The sequence below is a fragment of the Phaenicophaeus curvirostris genome, chromosome 24 (genome assembly GCF_032191515.1).
Source record: "Phaenicophaeus curvirostris isolate KB17595 chromosome 24, BPBGC_Pcur_1.0, whole genome shotgun sequence".
NCBI lineage: Eukaryota > Metazoa > Chordata > Aves > Cuculiformes > Cuculidae > Phaenicophaeus > Phaenicophaeus curvirostris.
The window spans coordinates 2,088,416-2,103,793 of NC_091415.1; the positions used below are offsets into that span (position 1 = coordinate 2,088,416).

General features: G+C 46.0%; 1 protein-coding gene across 6 annotated transcripts in view; it reads right to left on the reverse strand.

The window, feature by feature from the left end:
* The window catches only part of SRGAP2 (SLIT-ROBO Rho GTPase activating protein 2), a 97,196-nt gene that overhangs the window by 7,240 nt on the left and 74,578 nt on the right, over positions 1 to 15,378 (reverse strand). For 5 of the 6 annotated variants that reach the window (XM_069876080.1, XM_069876079.1, XM_069876081.1 and 2 more), the window contains 8 exons: positions 14,997 to 15,057; positions 12,470 to 12,547; positions 10,615 to 10,749; positions 9,182 to 9,287; positions 8,344 to 8,568; positions 6,026 to 6,105; positions 2,611 to 2,791; positions 2,050 to 2,196 (listed from right to left, as the gene is read on the reverse strand). In XM_069876080.1, coding sequence (XP_069732181.1) covers positions 2,050 to 2,196; positions 2,611 to 2,791; positions 6,026 to 6,105; positions 8,344 to 8,568; positions 9,182 to 9,287; positions 10,615 to 10,749; positions 12,470 to 12,547; positions 14,997 to 15,057 — 1,013 coding nt within the window. Of the gene's footprint in view, positions 1 to 25; positions 886 to 2,049; positions 2,197 to 2,610; positions 2,792 to 6,025; positions 6,106 to 8,343; positions 8,569 to 9,181; positions 9,288 to 10,614; positions 10,750 to 12,469; positions 12,548 to 14,996; positions 15,058 to 15,378 lie in introns of those variants that run through there. The other variant, XM_069876082.1, reaches the window with a different exon arrangement.

Below are 15,378 nucleotides of genomic sequence, written 5' to 3' on the forward strand. Positions count from 1 at the left end.
AAGTCAATACAAGCAGGTACACGTAACGGGCTCTCATTTGAAGTTATCCCCCCAAAAAATGACACAGAAGACAACGGGGAGAGACATAAGGATACTCAGAGTATAAACACACCCAAGATTTTAGGCATCGTTGTGAAACAGCAGAATTATAACTCATTCCAGTTGAATACTTCTAACAACAAGACTGAGGTTCTGGCAGCTGTGCACATTCACAGCAAGAACAAAAAACTTGGATGGAGTGTAATTAACTTGGTCAGGAAGAAAAGGATTTATATTTGAACAAAAGAAAAACAACCCTCTGTGCCATCAAAAGGTTTTGATGATGTGTTTTTATTACATTAGAAGAGCAGAGCTACAATTTTTTTTTTTTTACTGGAGGACACAGTATAAGTCTACTAAGCTCCTGGCCCAAGGCATCAAGTTGTTATTTTCAGAGATTGGCAAGCGAAGAACCCCACAGCTTGGGGTTAACGAACATTTCCAATATTTGCTGGTGGTAAGAGATGTTTATTTTCCACTGCTTTAGCAGGACCATGAGGCGTTATCTAGGTAGGGCTACAGATATACCAAAAGATGATGTCAAATGGAAGAGCTGGTCCAAACAATTTATTTCTACCCCAGCACCATGCGGTCTGATAGCACGATTCCGTTCAAATCAAAGCAGCAGAATACTTTATGCCATAGGTCTGAAGCTTGGCATCCATTATACAGGGAAGGATCCGTTTATATATAGCACCAGCCCCACGAATAACTGCAAGAAAGTGTTAACTCCAGTAGGATTTTGGCATCCAAATAATAATTCAGTGGGTGGCACAACTGTCACTGCGAAACCATCTGATTTAATTTTGCTCAAGTCTGTTCTCACATAGGTCAGAAGATTCATTCCTAAAGAAAAAACAACAAAATGAGTCTTATGCTACTATTGCTAAATATCAATTCCCCTCCTAAAGGGAAATAAAGCGGGAGTGGACATTAGCCAGGCTTCTTACAAACACTACAGACACCACCAAAGCAGCAGATGGGGAAGCTCCAAGACAGGTCTGCTCGTTATACAAATCTCTCCATGACTGGACCTCGATGGCTCAGACAACGAATACCACAAAAGAAAGACCAGATCCCAAGCCGATGCAGATTAACGCAGCTTCACCGATATCAATGGAGCTCTGCTGACTTGCAAACTACGGACCAGGCTCCGTGTAGCACATGAGCAGATCCAAACCTTTACAAGGATGCATTTCTACTAATGCCTTTACAGCCTACATTCATTAAATTAAGGCTAAAAATATCCACTTCCAACCAATTGCAATTATCATATTAATACCTTCACTGCACAATAGAGAGACATGGGATTTATTTTTTTTTTAATATGAAGGAAATAATCAGAAAGATATGGGGGATAAGTCTGCTCTAGAATAATTAAATGACAGATGAAGAAATTTAGTCTGGTTTTTATTACGTGGAGTGTTGGCTGAAGTAATGATTTCTGTTCGAGGAGGTAAAGCCAGAGCAACAGAGCTTGTTTCACTGCAAGCATATGGTTAGTAACCCAAGGTGAGAGGTGCCAGGGGAACGGAAGAACATTACGGACAATGCCAGATGGTGGGACTTGAGGAACGTCATTTAGCACAGAATGCAACACTGGTTTCTGAAGAAATTGTCCCCTACCCCATAAAACAAAACGTGTTAAATATAAACGAGACACAACAAACGTAACACGCAATGGGAACACACAATTACAAGAAGTCACTCTGCTGCTCCCCACCCTTTCTCTGCGTGCTTAGCTTAAAAAATAGGATGTATTTGGGAAAACGGGAACAGATGGCACCTTGGGGATAGGGAAGAGAAGCCACTGGGATTGTAAATGAGCATTGGCCACACCAGTGACAGCGAGAGAGGGGGCAGCAAAATGCGAGCACGTTAGAAGAGGGGGAAGCAGAGGATGATGGTGGCAGTGCTCGTTGGGTAACCTTCTTCAGGGAAGGAAATCCAGCACTGAACTCGTCACCAAGATCTTTAGGGTTAGGTAAAATAACAAAAGGCTGTTCTTACTTGTTGATGTTTGCAAGGTAAATATCTGCGACGTGACCCCCACTCGGGCAACCGGCGCCAGCTCTAGCTGTCACTTTTTCTTCCGGTGGCTCAGAATTTATTTCTATTTCAGACTTCGGACTGGATCTTTCAGAGGCACCATCCTCACTAGGAAGGAGGAGGGAAGGAAATCACAACCCAAGCAGGACCAGCAGCACTGAATTTCCAATACAGCACTGTCTACGTAAACACACGTACAGGAAAACCACGCTGTGCTGGCATCTTTCTCTAACGAATCATTACGTATCTTTCAAATGAGAGAGCCTGCTTTCTCTGAGCAACCTGGAGATCCCAGCTCTGCGTCTTTAACAGGCTGGCAGCACCAGAATAATTTTTATATCACCTCCACATACATGGACACCTACGCCTCTGCTTGTTTCAAGGATTCCCTCCTTGCAGGGAGGGTGGAAGGATGAACTCTCTCTCTCCCCACCTGGTGTCAACACCTTGACACAAACACTCCATTCCACACCTGAGTTTTAAGCAAGCCCATCTCGCTGATGGGCTTAAAGTGTAACATACGTGTCTTGAACGACGATATATTGATGAGGAATAAGGCCGTCAATTCCATTGTGGCGTCCCTCCCACCAGTCATCTGAGGCCCGCTGATAGAGTAAGAGAGAAGCTCCTTTTTTAAAGGACAGCTCTCGTGCAGTCCTGCCAATGTAGTCGAACTTCGCTATCGCTTCTATGGGCTCACACTCTAGGAGATAGAAGGGAATAAACAATAATTCACTAAACACTCGGGCTCAGGCAAGTATTCAACAGTTTCAAGCTACCATAAAACAGCTTATGATGAGAGCACGGAATAGAGCATAAAGTGTTCCTTCTCGAGGGGTGAAGCAGGAAGAGTTGGAGGGCAACCCCTACAACGTGCCATTTCAGCATTTACCCAATCCCTACACGATGAACACATTCATGTTTTCCAAGTCATCGACCCCCTCACAGCAATTCAGAGTAAACGGCAAAGGCAAAATGAGTCTCATTAAAATAAAGAAAAATTCAAAGCTGGGTAGCAATCAGGTTTGTTCCAGACAGAAATCTGCCTTCCTAAAGGTGCCTCAACTCAGCCTCCGGGGCAGGCAGGAGCTGCCGTTAGCGTTTAGGGAGGGAAACATCCTCGATTCCAAGCTGCTGCAGGAATAAAGCAGCTATTCAGAAGGAAATTTCTGCTGCCTTGAGGTTCACCTGACCCAGGAGACGGGATTCGGGCATGGTGGGAGGCCGTGCTATTCATCGAACTGTCAAGGACTCTAACCAAAACACCGAGCGCCTCCACCGCTGCGGTTTGTGCGGCGATGGGGAGAGCGAGCTGCTCCTCTGGGCTCCCTACAGCTGGGCTGAGCTGGACATGCGCTTGGAGCTGCACAACGTGCTCCAAATCCAACTGGAAAAGCTCACAGAAGTCTAACCACACTGTGTCTCCAACCAGCCGCTAATCCCAGTCCCTGTGGCATTCTGATATTATACAGAGGGACAATACAGGCATTGAGACACTTGGGAAAACCCCCACAAAATTCAGGTGGATTATTTTTAAGACTTAGAAAAATCTGCCATTGGTTGACTCTAACTACATACATTAAGCCAGTTCCCAGTCCCAGGCAGGCAGCAGGGGAATGGATATGAGCTCAGCCACACGGCCCCAGAGGACTTCAGCCTCTAATCACTTTAAAGGAGCTTTAAAACAGCCAAGCGGTCCATGGAAATTGAGCTTTTTTTCTGGGGAAAAAGATTTGCAGCTCCTCCTCCAGGACAAGAAAAGATATAAAGATACGCCCTTTCACCCCAGGGTCTCCTCTGCGTCATGGGAGGATTCTACAGAGCCAGAAGGGACTGGAAGGCCAAGCACAAGCCACAAGCTTTACAACACAGGAAGGACATGGATCTGTTGGAGCGAGTCCAAACGAGGCCACCGTGATGATCTGAGGGCTGGAGCATCTCTCATACAGGCTGAGAGAGTTGAGGTTGTTCAGCCTGGAGAGGAGAAAGCTCTGGGCAGACCACAGAGCAGCTTCCAGTACTGAAAGGGGCTCCAGGAAAGCTGGGGAGGGAATCTGGATCAGGGAGGGCAGGGACAGGACGAGGGGAAGAGTTTTCAGCTGAAAGAGGGGAGACTGGGAGGAGAAATGTTTTGCTGTGAGGGTGAGGAGGCCCTGGCCCAGGTTGCCCAGAGCAGGGGTGGCTGCCCCATCCCTGGAGGGGTTCAAGGCCAGGTTGGATGGGGCTTGGAGCCTCTGATCCAGTGGGAGGTGTCCCTGCCCATGGCAGGGGGTGGAATTGGATGGGCATTAAGATCTCTTCCAACCTAAACCATCCTGCGACTCTATGAATTATTCCTTGTGAGACCACACGCTCAAGAATTAGGTCTCCAAGGCTGCCCGTAAGCAGACAAGGTGGTAGCTGGGCTTGAGAAAAACAGCATGCCTGCACGAGCTGACGCTGCGCACCATCCCATCAGCTGGGCTGAGAGCAGAGCAGCATCTCCCACCAATGAGCCCCATCAGCATCAAAACCACAGTGACCAAACGCCGAGGGCAATCGGCAACAGCACCTGCTGGATCAACCCCTCAACAATTTCTCTGTTACTAAACCAGATCACTCAGAATCCTGTCAAATCACTTCAGGTAGCGACCAGCCTCACACGAATCCCGCTCTCAGCCCTCACAACCAGCAGGATGTTTGCAAGGGTAAGAAAAGCCCGGCCCCCGTTTGCAGCTTGCGGCAGCCGCCTTGCTCCAGACTCCCCAAAGCTCACGGGTATCTGGTTTTGGCTCCTTCTTCCCCCTCGCCTGTTTTGCCTCTGGAGCCAGCTTCTTTATAACACTAAAACAACGATAATGCTGTTTTTTGGTGTCCCCCTCCATTTACGAAGGGGATGGGAGTGTGGTTTGTAAATTCCATCTGTTTCATTAAGAAGTGTTTATTGTTCCAGATGAGTGCGGCACTCAGGTTTCTTATGTTTCCAATTTGCTTTTTAGGACTTTGGCTTTTATCCAAAGAAGCGATTTTTAGACTCTAATTTCCAGTAGCTTTTTTCCTACCACACTTATGCTCAGAGAAGAAAGCTGTGTGAATAAAGAGCAACAAGGCTAAGCCAAACAATTACCCTGCCAGCCTGGGCAGGAAAGCAGTCGTTTAAAATTTTTCCACTCACACACATAACTTAGTGAACATACAACCTGCTTCTCCTTCAGCCTTTCTGACCTGTCTCAAACCGAGGTGTCTGCTCACCCATACAGCCAGGGATGCTCTGTGGAAGATGACCTGTCCCCCCACCTCAAAACCAATTCCTCGGGATGCCACCCCCATTCCTGGGACGGCAGCTTTCCTTGGAGAGGACCAGTGCCAGCCTCACTAAAGACCTAAAGGAGCAATTGCTTGGTCACATCTCCAGACTGAAGGAGCAAGGAAAACCTCGGAACATCTGTCCCGCTGGGTCGTGGTGCTGTACGCTGCACGCCTGACAAATCCACTGAAGGTGTAATGATGCACAACTCAATTAGGCTCCTTACTTAACCAGACCTTGCTGCTCCCTAGAAGAGATAGAGGACCAGCTCCCTCCTCTGCTTCAGTGCCAAATGCTCCCTCCCAAATGCTTCCTATGGAATATTCCATGTAGGTTGCAGAACTCCATCCAAAACGCCTCTGAATTTTACCTTGCACAGGGGCCCCAAGCAATCTAGTTCCAGAGACTGTAAAACATTGTCCTTCTCTAATCTCTAGCTGCTCATTTTCTCATCCTTGTACTTTCTCAGCCACAAAAGCAACCTAAAAATCCCATATGGAAACTAAGCAAGTACACCCAATGGTGTATCAGCCTGCAGACTTCAGGCCCAGGCTGTCCAGATGCAGGATGAGTTAGCCTTTCCTTCATCACAGCAATTAAACTGCTCCTTCTTTAGGTACGACACCAAAAAGGAGATGTTTTCATGCATACCATCATCGCTGGTATGGTGCTCAGCCGTAACGTCCTGAACTGAGTCTTCTGTTGAGGCTCTCTCTCCGTGAGGACTTTCACTACAACAGAAGGAAAGAGATGGTGCTTTACAGTGGTAGCAATTGAGTTCCTTCATTTACAAAAATCAAAAAGGACTAGGAACATCCATATTAGAAGTCAATATCCCAGCTCCACTGTGACAGACACTTCACGGATGCATTTACACATACTGCAGGCAACGTGTATAAAACTTTATACTCTTATTTGATCGAGCAAACCAAACATCTTTGTTAACCTTCTTGTATCCTATCAGGAAAGCCCAACTTCAGCTCTTACTGCCTGGACCTCTGGAGATGTTTAGAAGCCAGGTAGCAGTGGCATGTTGGGTCTAGCCTGTCTCTGCCATGCCAGAACTCCCTCAGCTCCGTTCTCCACTGCTCTAATTAGCTCATTAAGTGACTGATGAGACAGCTGACACTTCCTAGGGGGAAATTCTTTCTCAATTCATAATGAGTGAGAAGGGGAAGTTGTGGCTGCCCCATCCCTGGAGGTGTTCAAGGCCAGGCTGGACGGGGTCTTGGGCTGCCTGATCCAGTGGGAGGTGTCTCTGCCCATGGTAGGAGGGTTGGAACTGGGTGATCTTTAAGGTCCCTTCCGACTAAAACTATTCTATGATATTTCCAGGTCTGAGTTCGTCATCTCCCTCCTTCCCTTTTATCACAATCCTAGGTCGTCTCCTGCATTTCACTGAACGACTCATAGAGCCAGATCAATCACCTGTAACCTTTATCTGCAGAGCACCTAAACCACCAAGAGTATTCGTTTGTGTTTTGCATGAAGAAAAGCTTGGAAAGGATCAGCAGACAGCAAGTGGCGACCCAAGGTTATGTTTTTCTAAGAAGCTACACAAGCAGTTCCCTCAGGACGGGAGCAGAAAGGAAACTGGAAGAGGATCCATTGCCTCTCCCAGGCAGCTCAGCAGCCCTGTGCCAGCTGGCAGCGCTGCCTCCTGCCCTGCCTGCTTGTCTTGGATCAAAAAAAGGGTCCTCATCTGACCAGATGCTGTTATTAAAGACAAAATGTGTTTGCTGTACTCTTACACTGTAATTCATCAAAGGTGATTTTTAATTCTCCTCACACAGTCATGACTTCGTCCCTCGTTCTGGCCTTGCAGTGGCTAAAGTGATCACGATTGCTGGATGATGATGGTGTTGATCAATCCACGTTGCCTCCCACACACTTGTATGAAGCGTCACCCACGCTGAGCTTATTGAACATTTTTATCTCCTTCACCTTACAGGACAAAACCCTCTTGTCCGAGTTAATGTGTTACCTTGAGGTAATAAAGATCCTTAAATGTTTTGGGTTTTTTTCTCTACAATTCTTTCCCATCTAACATCAGCTAAAAACATCAGAGCGAAGGGTAAAATGAACTGAGGTTCCAAAAGAGGCTCTGGCAAGTCTGTGCACAGCAGCTCATCCAGAGGAGCAAGTCGATGGTTAAAGCTACTCTGAAACAAACCAGGGAAACAAGGCTGGCTCTGTCACCAGAGTGACTTCATTTAAAAAATGTATTTATTTTAGTGTATGAAAATAATCATTTGCACTCCTGGGCCACTGGAGAAGGGAGGGAGTGGGGGGAGAGGCAGGACACAATTTAACATTCCTCATTTTTAGAGGGAGAGATCAGCTCGGCCAGTAGGAAAGAAAACACCTCCTTTCCTTCCCCCACTCCCCAACCTTCCACCCTAGATGACAGGAGCCGCTCTGGCTGAATTGCTTCCAGATGTGGCTTTCAGACTGAGCGCACGGCCAGGCCTCTGGAGCTTTAAGCTGGATGGAAACGGTGATTTTGCATTCCTCCCTCTTCCCTCCCCCACCATCAGTCCTGCCCTGAAAATTAAACCATGCCGCAGCTTTCCAGGTTCAGCTGCAAGTGACCCCTGTGTCTGAAGCAAAGACACTCCAGACAAGCAGAAAAAGGCAAAAGCAGAAGAAGAGGAAAAAAAAAAAAAAGATTGATTTATGGCAGCTACCATACCAGAACATCCAAGAAAATCCCTACACAACCATGCCTTTCAAGATAAGCGAACTAGGTTTGACAACCGAATAGCTACTTTCTAACAGCTTTTTTTCTTTTAAGTTGGTGACTCTCCAGAGCTATCAGAGCCATCTCCTCTTACATAAAGCAGATTTTTGAAAGGCTGGACCAGATGCTTGAATCCAGAATTAGACAACGCAGAACGCACGACGGTAACACGCTAATCTGTCAATAAATATCCACCCATTCATGTTCTCCTCAGTGATATTCATCATACCAGTAATCCTCAGTGTTTCCACCTCTGCTATAGACCGGGCCCTCCAGCTCCCTTGGTCCTGGGAAGATGTTCTCATGTTGGATGATGATGGTTTTGATCAACTCATTGACATGAGCTTGGCAAGAGACTTGATCGTGACCTTCAGGCACAGACATCAGCGTCGGCCCAAAGCAGATGGCTAAGTTGTAGGGATCCATCATGTTCTCTTCACTGAACTGAGATAAACTGCAAGAGAGAGAAGCGGGGAGGAGGGTTAACAGCAGAAAACAGCACATAGTCAGCTGGAGAATGCACAGCTGAGCTGGGAAGGTTTGCTGTGGGCTTCCTGCTGTTCAAAGCTGAACGGTCTGGGTCTGTGTGAAAAGTGGAGAAGTGAATAGAAAACCCTGAAGGAGTTTAAAAGTCATAGAATCATAGAATGACCAGGTTGGAAGAGACCCACTGGATCATCGAGTCCAACCATTCCTGCCAAACACTAAACCATGTCCCTCAGCACCTCGTCCACCCGTCCCTTAAACCCCTCCAGGGATGGGGACTCAACCCCCTCCCTGGGCAGCCTCTGCCAGTGCCCAATGACCCTTTCTGTGAAAAATTTTTTCCTAATGTTCAGCCTAAACCTCCCCTGGTGGAGCTTGAGGCCATTCCCTCTCATCCTGCTCCCTGTCTGAGGGAACATAAAAAACAGTGGGTGCTGACTTAGCAAGGGGAGGACGTTCTCCTTTAATCTTCATCTAACTCTTCTGCCTTATTGGTGCTCATAGCCCACCTGCAGCCAGAGTGCCCTCTGCCTAAACGCACACGGATCAAGTACAAGAGCAGGGTCACAGCTGATACTCACTGATTGAGGAAGGCAAAGAGGTATCTCATTACAATCAGAGTGGTCTTGGGCAGGTTTAGCAGCACCTTCCGGACGTGGAGCGCTCTCTCTTGTAAATTATCCATTGCTGAAAGAAAGAAAAGAGCACCATCGAGTCATCGTATCGCCATGCCCACACAACTCGAGTCCAAACCAGTAAGCTATGATGGTTCCTGACAAACCATTACAAAGGGCAACCAGCAGAGCAGCAGCAGGAGGAAGGCTCTGCCCATTTCCCACACCTTCCAGGGCTCCCCAGCCTGGAAACGCAAAGGCTGCAGAACCTGCTGGCAAAGCCTCGGACAACAAAGGGCCCCGAACACGCGAAACTCCACTGTAAGATCCTTCCCAGCGTGGGAGCACTGGATGTCATCTGTTTCAATAGTTCTGGCACAAAAGCTCATTCAAGTTAGCTTAGAAAGGTGGGTGTTTAAAAAAGAAATTGTGTAACGCTCAAAGGAAAATTAACATAGTTAAAGGGTGAGGCAAAAAGCTCTGTGTGCAGCAGCCTACTGAGAAATAAGTGGGCAGAATAAATCATCTCAGAAGGGAGAACTTATTTGGAAGTAGATTTTTCTTTTCATATAATGTGAATTCAACTCTGTAAATGCATTTATCAGGAGAAGAAAACCACAAGTCATTTTAGAAGCAGTTATCTTCTGCTTTACTTCAAAGGCTGCCACTGCAAAGGCCATTTCACTGCTTGGACAATAGAACCATTCATCTGAATGATGTGGCAATAGTCAGGCCGGTTAAAATGAGGTTGTTCATGTCCAAAAAACACAAATAACCCTCTGCCCACCAGAACCACCTTTAGAAACCATCAAAAATGTTAACAATGGGACTGTGACTGCCCTCGTGATGGATATTCTCTACAGGAGTCAACAGATGCTCCTTGTGGTTATGGAGCTAAAAGGTGTACGACTGCTACGTCATCAACTAAAGAGAGTACGTGGAAGCACGGCAGCAGGCATCCCAGCAGCCCGTATCCAACAGCTCTTGGGAAAACATGCTGGGAAAGAAACCTCTGCTCCTACAAGGGCACCTTTGACACAACCTGATGGGAGTTTGTGAAGATTATATTTCATAAGTGGAGGTTTTTGGTTTATTCTCTTTCAAAAGAAACTGCTCACAAAGCAGTGTTTTGGAAAAATCCATGACGCCATCCTTAAAATCTATTTGATTTTATCTCCTTGCTCATTCATAAGAAAATCACTATCAGAATAAATAGGGCTGTAAGCAGGTAAATGCCCAGGCTCTGGCTAACAGAGCCCCGGGTACCAGCACAACACGGACCCAAACACAGCAACCATACGAAGGTTATTCTGGAGCCAGAAGAAAGGGGAAACAGGAAAAGAGGAAAGTGGAAGATGAGAGTGGAAAATGAATTTCTTTTCAGATCTTCACATACTTACTGACACAGGCAATCAGATCATGAAAGATATCCTTGGGGAAGAGAGGATGCTCCAGCCCTCGAAAATAGAGCTTCAGAACTCCTGCTATTGAATCCATGTCGTGGTCATTCTGGTCCCCAGCCAACGGATCTTCCCCTTCGTGACAAACAAAGAAAAACAGGGAAGAAAAATCAGAATACTGGAGGAAATAATCAGACTGGAAGGAGGCACCTAAGCTTGAGACAAGCACTCCAGACATTTTGGTGGGTGTGAAGCTCGCAGCTCCACCATGAAGGTGCACATTACACGAGTCCAGGAGCAGCTCTTTATGCGAACTCAACCGAAGCCGAGAGGCATCCAGTGGACTCGCAGGATGCCACTGAGCATCGCGCACTCGGCTCAGCGGGACGCAGACATCTGATGTTGAATTGGATGGGGAGGAGTGTCTCCGGGACAGATAATTTGTCACTGTGGATATGCCACAGCTTGTCTGCGTTACAAAAGAAAAGATGTCCACTTAAGGAGTTGGTCCCTAGGGAAAACTCCCTTTGAGATATGATTAGATTTAATGATGGGGCAATCCTCAAATTGAAGCTATATATATCCATTATGTGACTGAAATTGCCAAAGCTTGCGTACTATCTTAATAACACACAAGATAATAAATGGGCCACTACAAACCAGAGCACTATCCTCGATATTAACTGCCACCAAGGGTCCTGGACGAAGTAATAAACTGCAGAGATATTATTGTTAACTTCATCAGTCCTGTATATTGTATGCTTTACAGAGAAAAGTGCGATGGAGAGGGGAAAAAAAAAAATCCCCTTTTTATTTCTGCATGTTAACACCAAACGAATGGCAATTTCCTTCATTTTAAAAAGGGATCTTTGAGCCTGTTACCAAGCCTTTACCTGCTGCTTATGCTACACATTTCTGCTCCCTCTGTTCTTGAGGATTTAACTCTCAGGTAGGTGGCGATGAAGACAGGTGGAATTAGATGCCGCGTTTCACATACCTTGTCCACTAAACTCCTCTCTTCCCAAAAGCAACCTAAACTTGCTGAGCCTAACCAATCACTCCTCATCTCTTCCAACAGCGAGCACAGAAACACGTTAACTGTACTCTTGGAGAGTGACTTGCTCTGGGAATTAACATGAGCCCCATCAATTCACTGACCCAAGCAGGAACGGAGAGACGGTGAGACTTGATGATCTTAGAGGTCTTTGCAACCTTAATGATCCTCAGACCCTACGACTGCCTGAAGAGCAAGCTCTTCTGAACCTGCTCTGCTAGGCAGAACAGCCCAGCCAGAAGCTGATGAGTCAGGAGGCTCCCAGCCGTTCTTTGCCTTTGTATGGAATGGTTCTTCACACAGAAAATCAAATCTATTAAAAGCTCTGTCAAGTTAAGCATCTTGAAATTTACTCTCTCACTTGCTGATATTTAGAATAAATGTAACAAGCTGTGCATCAAGAACACGGAAAACACGACATTTCACTCCCTAGCAGGCAGCCTATTCCCAAAGAGCCGAGGAAGTGGGGAGAGGGCATGAAAATGCAGTTACACCCAATAATGAAACCCTCTATTATCCTTCAGTGTTAGAAATAATCAATAAGCTATCAGACATGACAGAAGATTGAATCCAGAGTATTTATTATACAGACGCTCTACAAGATAGAATGCATAATGCCAAACAACTGAGCACTCAAGGTTAATGAGCACCAGGGAAGTGTCTGGGCCTGACTCACTTGGGGAACAGGAATCAAAGGATCAGAATATAGAAGCTGCATTCAAAACAGGCCCTTTTGGAATATTTAAACAAAGTCATGCATTTGGTAATAATTTCCGAGATGTTGGAACAGATCTTCCCTACCTCTCTCAAATGCATTTTTGATGTCATTCACTTCAACTTGTGACCCAGACACTCTGAATATTCCTTCATGCTGCAAACCTGTAAGACAACAATAGTAAGAGATGCGGGTAAGAGTAAGATAAGATAAGCTGGCACCTTCATTAACTAGACGAAGGATAACATGATAAAGGAAACATACACAACAGCAGCAGAAATACAGTGTTTTAAAGGTTGTTTTTCTCTTATAGACATAGAGAATACGTAAAAACAAAAAACTCAGCACTACGGAGTAAAAAAAAATATGAACCCTTCTCTGCAAACTGACAGAATAACTGGGTTCTAACAGCCATGCCTGTTATCTCTTACCCTGAAGGATCCCCCAAGGATTTTATAACCCACAGAAAGTCATAAACTAACAGTACATCAGTCAGAAGTGAAGTATGGCCAACAACACAATGAAGCAGTTTATTTTGTGAGAGCGAGACCGCAAAGGCCCAGAGCAAATCGGCCCCTTGAAAAGGAAGCATTTAATTACCCCTGGACAACCTGCCATCTCAGGGTTAGGAGAGTCTTTAAAGCATTCCTGCTAAAAAGTGAGTATCAGCAGTGCTGAAGGGGCTACAAGAAAGCTGGGGAGGGGCTGTTGACAAAGGCTTGGAGTGATAGAACGAGGAGCAACGGGGATAAACTGGAGAGGGGCAGATTTAGGCTAGACATAAGGAGGAATTTCTTCACAATGAGGGTGGGGAGGCCCTGGAACAGGTTGTCCAGGGAAGCTGTGGCTGCCCCATCCCTGGAGGGGTTCAAGGCCAGGTTGGATGAGGCTTGGAGCCCCTGATCCAGTGGGAGGTGTCCCTGCCCATGGCAGGGGTGGGACTGGATGGGCTTGGAGGTCCCTTCCAACCCAAACTGTTCTATGATTCTATTAAACCCGACTACCAAGTAGGCATGACGTTCTAGCGTAAAATGGAACACACTATCACAAGGGTTTTGTTGGTACGTGTAAGGTGAGCGACGACCGTTTTGAATCAACTAACGAACAAAGTCTACGCTTCATGGAGAGAAATCATCTCCTATTCATTCATTCCAGCTTTTTAACTGTAGACTTTCTGAAATAGGACACGCTGCAACATCCTTGCTTTATTTAGATACTGGCTATAAGCTAATAAGCTCTCTTGAAGGCACTCGTGGCCTCTTCCCCTGCATTTCTGCGTTGTTATCTCAGTGCAGAGAAACCATTGAGGACGTGGCTGTAGCCGATAGCTGTGACACACAGCTAGGAACAGTGAAAAGAAACAATCCCAAGCGCAGAGAAGCAAGAATGAAAATGACATTCATCCCACACCTCCGCAGCAACACATTTAGAAATGCCAGGCAGGCAACCTCCAAGGAAATTCATTCCTGCAATCTAAGTGCGTCAGGCAGGCAGTTCTAGCAGTTCTTCTGGCTAAAGCGCATTCGTTGTGTAAAGGCACATTCCTCTTAATCACAAACTGTACCTGTGAGGCTGCAATCTAGCTGTCAGAGCAGGTAGCAGCTGAGTCTGTTGGAAAACCTTTCTGTTGGGGATCTAAGCTAACCCAGGAATACGAGTCTAGAAATTCCAGGTTGGATGGGGCTTTGAGCACCCCTGATCCAGTGGGAAATGTCCCTGCCCATGACAGAGGGCTTGGAACTGGGTGGGCTTTAAGTTCCCTTTCAACCCAAACCATTCTGTGATTCTATGAAAGAATAAAACCTCCCGATGGCCCCGGTTTATCACGTGATAAACCCCGGTTAGGTTCACACGACAATGTTGTTTCAATGATTTCTCCAGCACGTGTCCAAGCACAGCCTCAATGAAGCATTATAGCGCTTGGTTCTTCAAGTGATGATGAGAATGAGACTCTAGATTATAGTTTCTAAACTGGTAATTAAACAAGGAAAATGAAACAGGCCCCACTACATGGCTCTGCATCTTGGTTAATGAAGATAAATTCAACCTCTTTCTACGTATGTTAATTACCAGCTGCTTCACATGCTACTAACAAATGATACCGATTAAAAATGAAAACAAATTACAATAAACATATCAAATCTTTTACAGCATTCAAGGCTGCAAAGTTAACCTTTGAAAGAGGTATAAATCATCTCATCGCAGCAAGAAGCAAGCAACGAATTCACTACTTGACCTCCTACATTCAAATACTTAAGAGTATAGCACTGCCTCTAGGAAAAGCATGATGATTTTTGGTGAAGGCCACATCCCAGAGCTCAAAGCGAGGTGAGGTATGAGTGGTACATAAGGATGGCAACCTTATTTTGCAAGAAACAAAGGGGTGTTGTTGGAAGAACAACATTTGCAAGGTCAGTTATTTGCAATAACCATATAGAAAAGTGATCGCACACGCAATATCAACAATGCAGCCAGGGGTGGTTTCTTTACACTGAGTCTCTAGGATTCCTCTGCACAAGCACCTCGTCCCAAGCTACTCTGAATGCATTTCAGGTGTGTATCATCACTCATTTTATGGAATTATGACAGGATGCCTTTTGTCCGTAAACTCACCGTGCCTGCTGATGAACCGTATACAGCTCTCCACGACCAGGGGAATGGCTTGCGAGGAGTCCTGCGCAAAGAGAAACGAGAGCAAGAAGAGCAGCAATCAGAGTGCAGCGATGGCAAAAGGAAGGGTTGGGGGGACGGGCAACAAATTTGTCCTCTCATCTGCCACATTCTGCTTCCACGCAGCTCCAGATGTGTTCACTTTCTGGACTGATCCCCAAACATCTCAAATAGGAGCAATTCCAGGATTGAATCAGACCTCTACTCTTTTTGTCACAGTTCAAATATCTCACAGAAACACATTTTAGCTCATCAGGTGCTAAAAGTAACAGATTATCCACCACAGCCAGAGACAAAGCATCGCTGCTGTAAGTCTTTATTACAC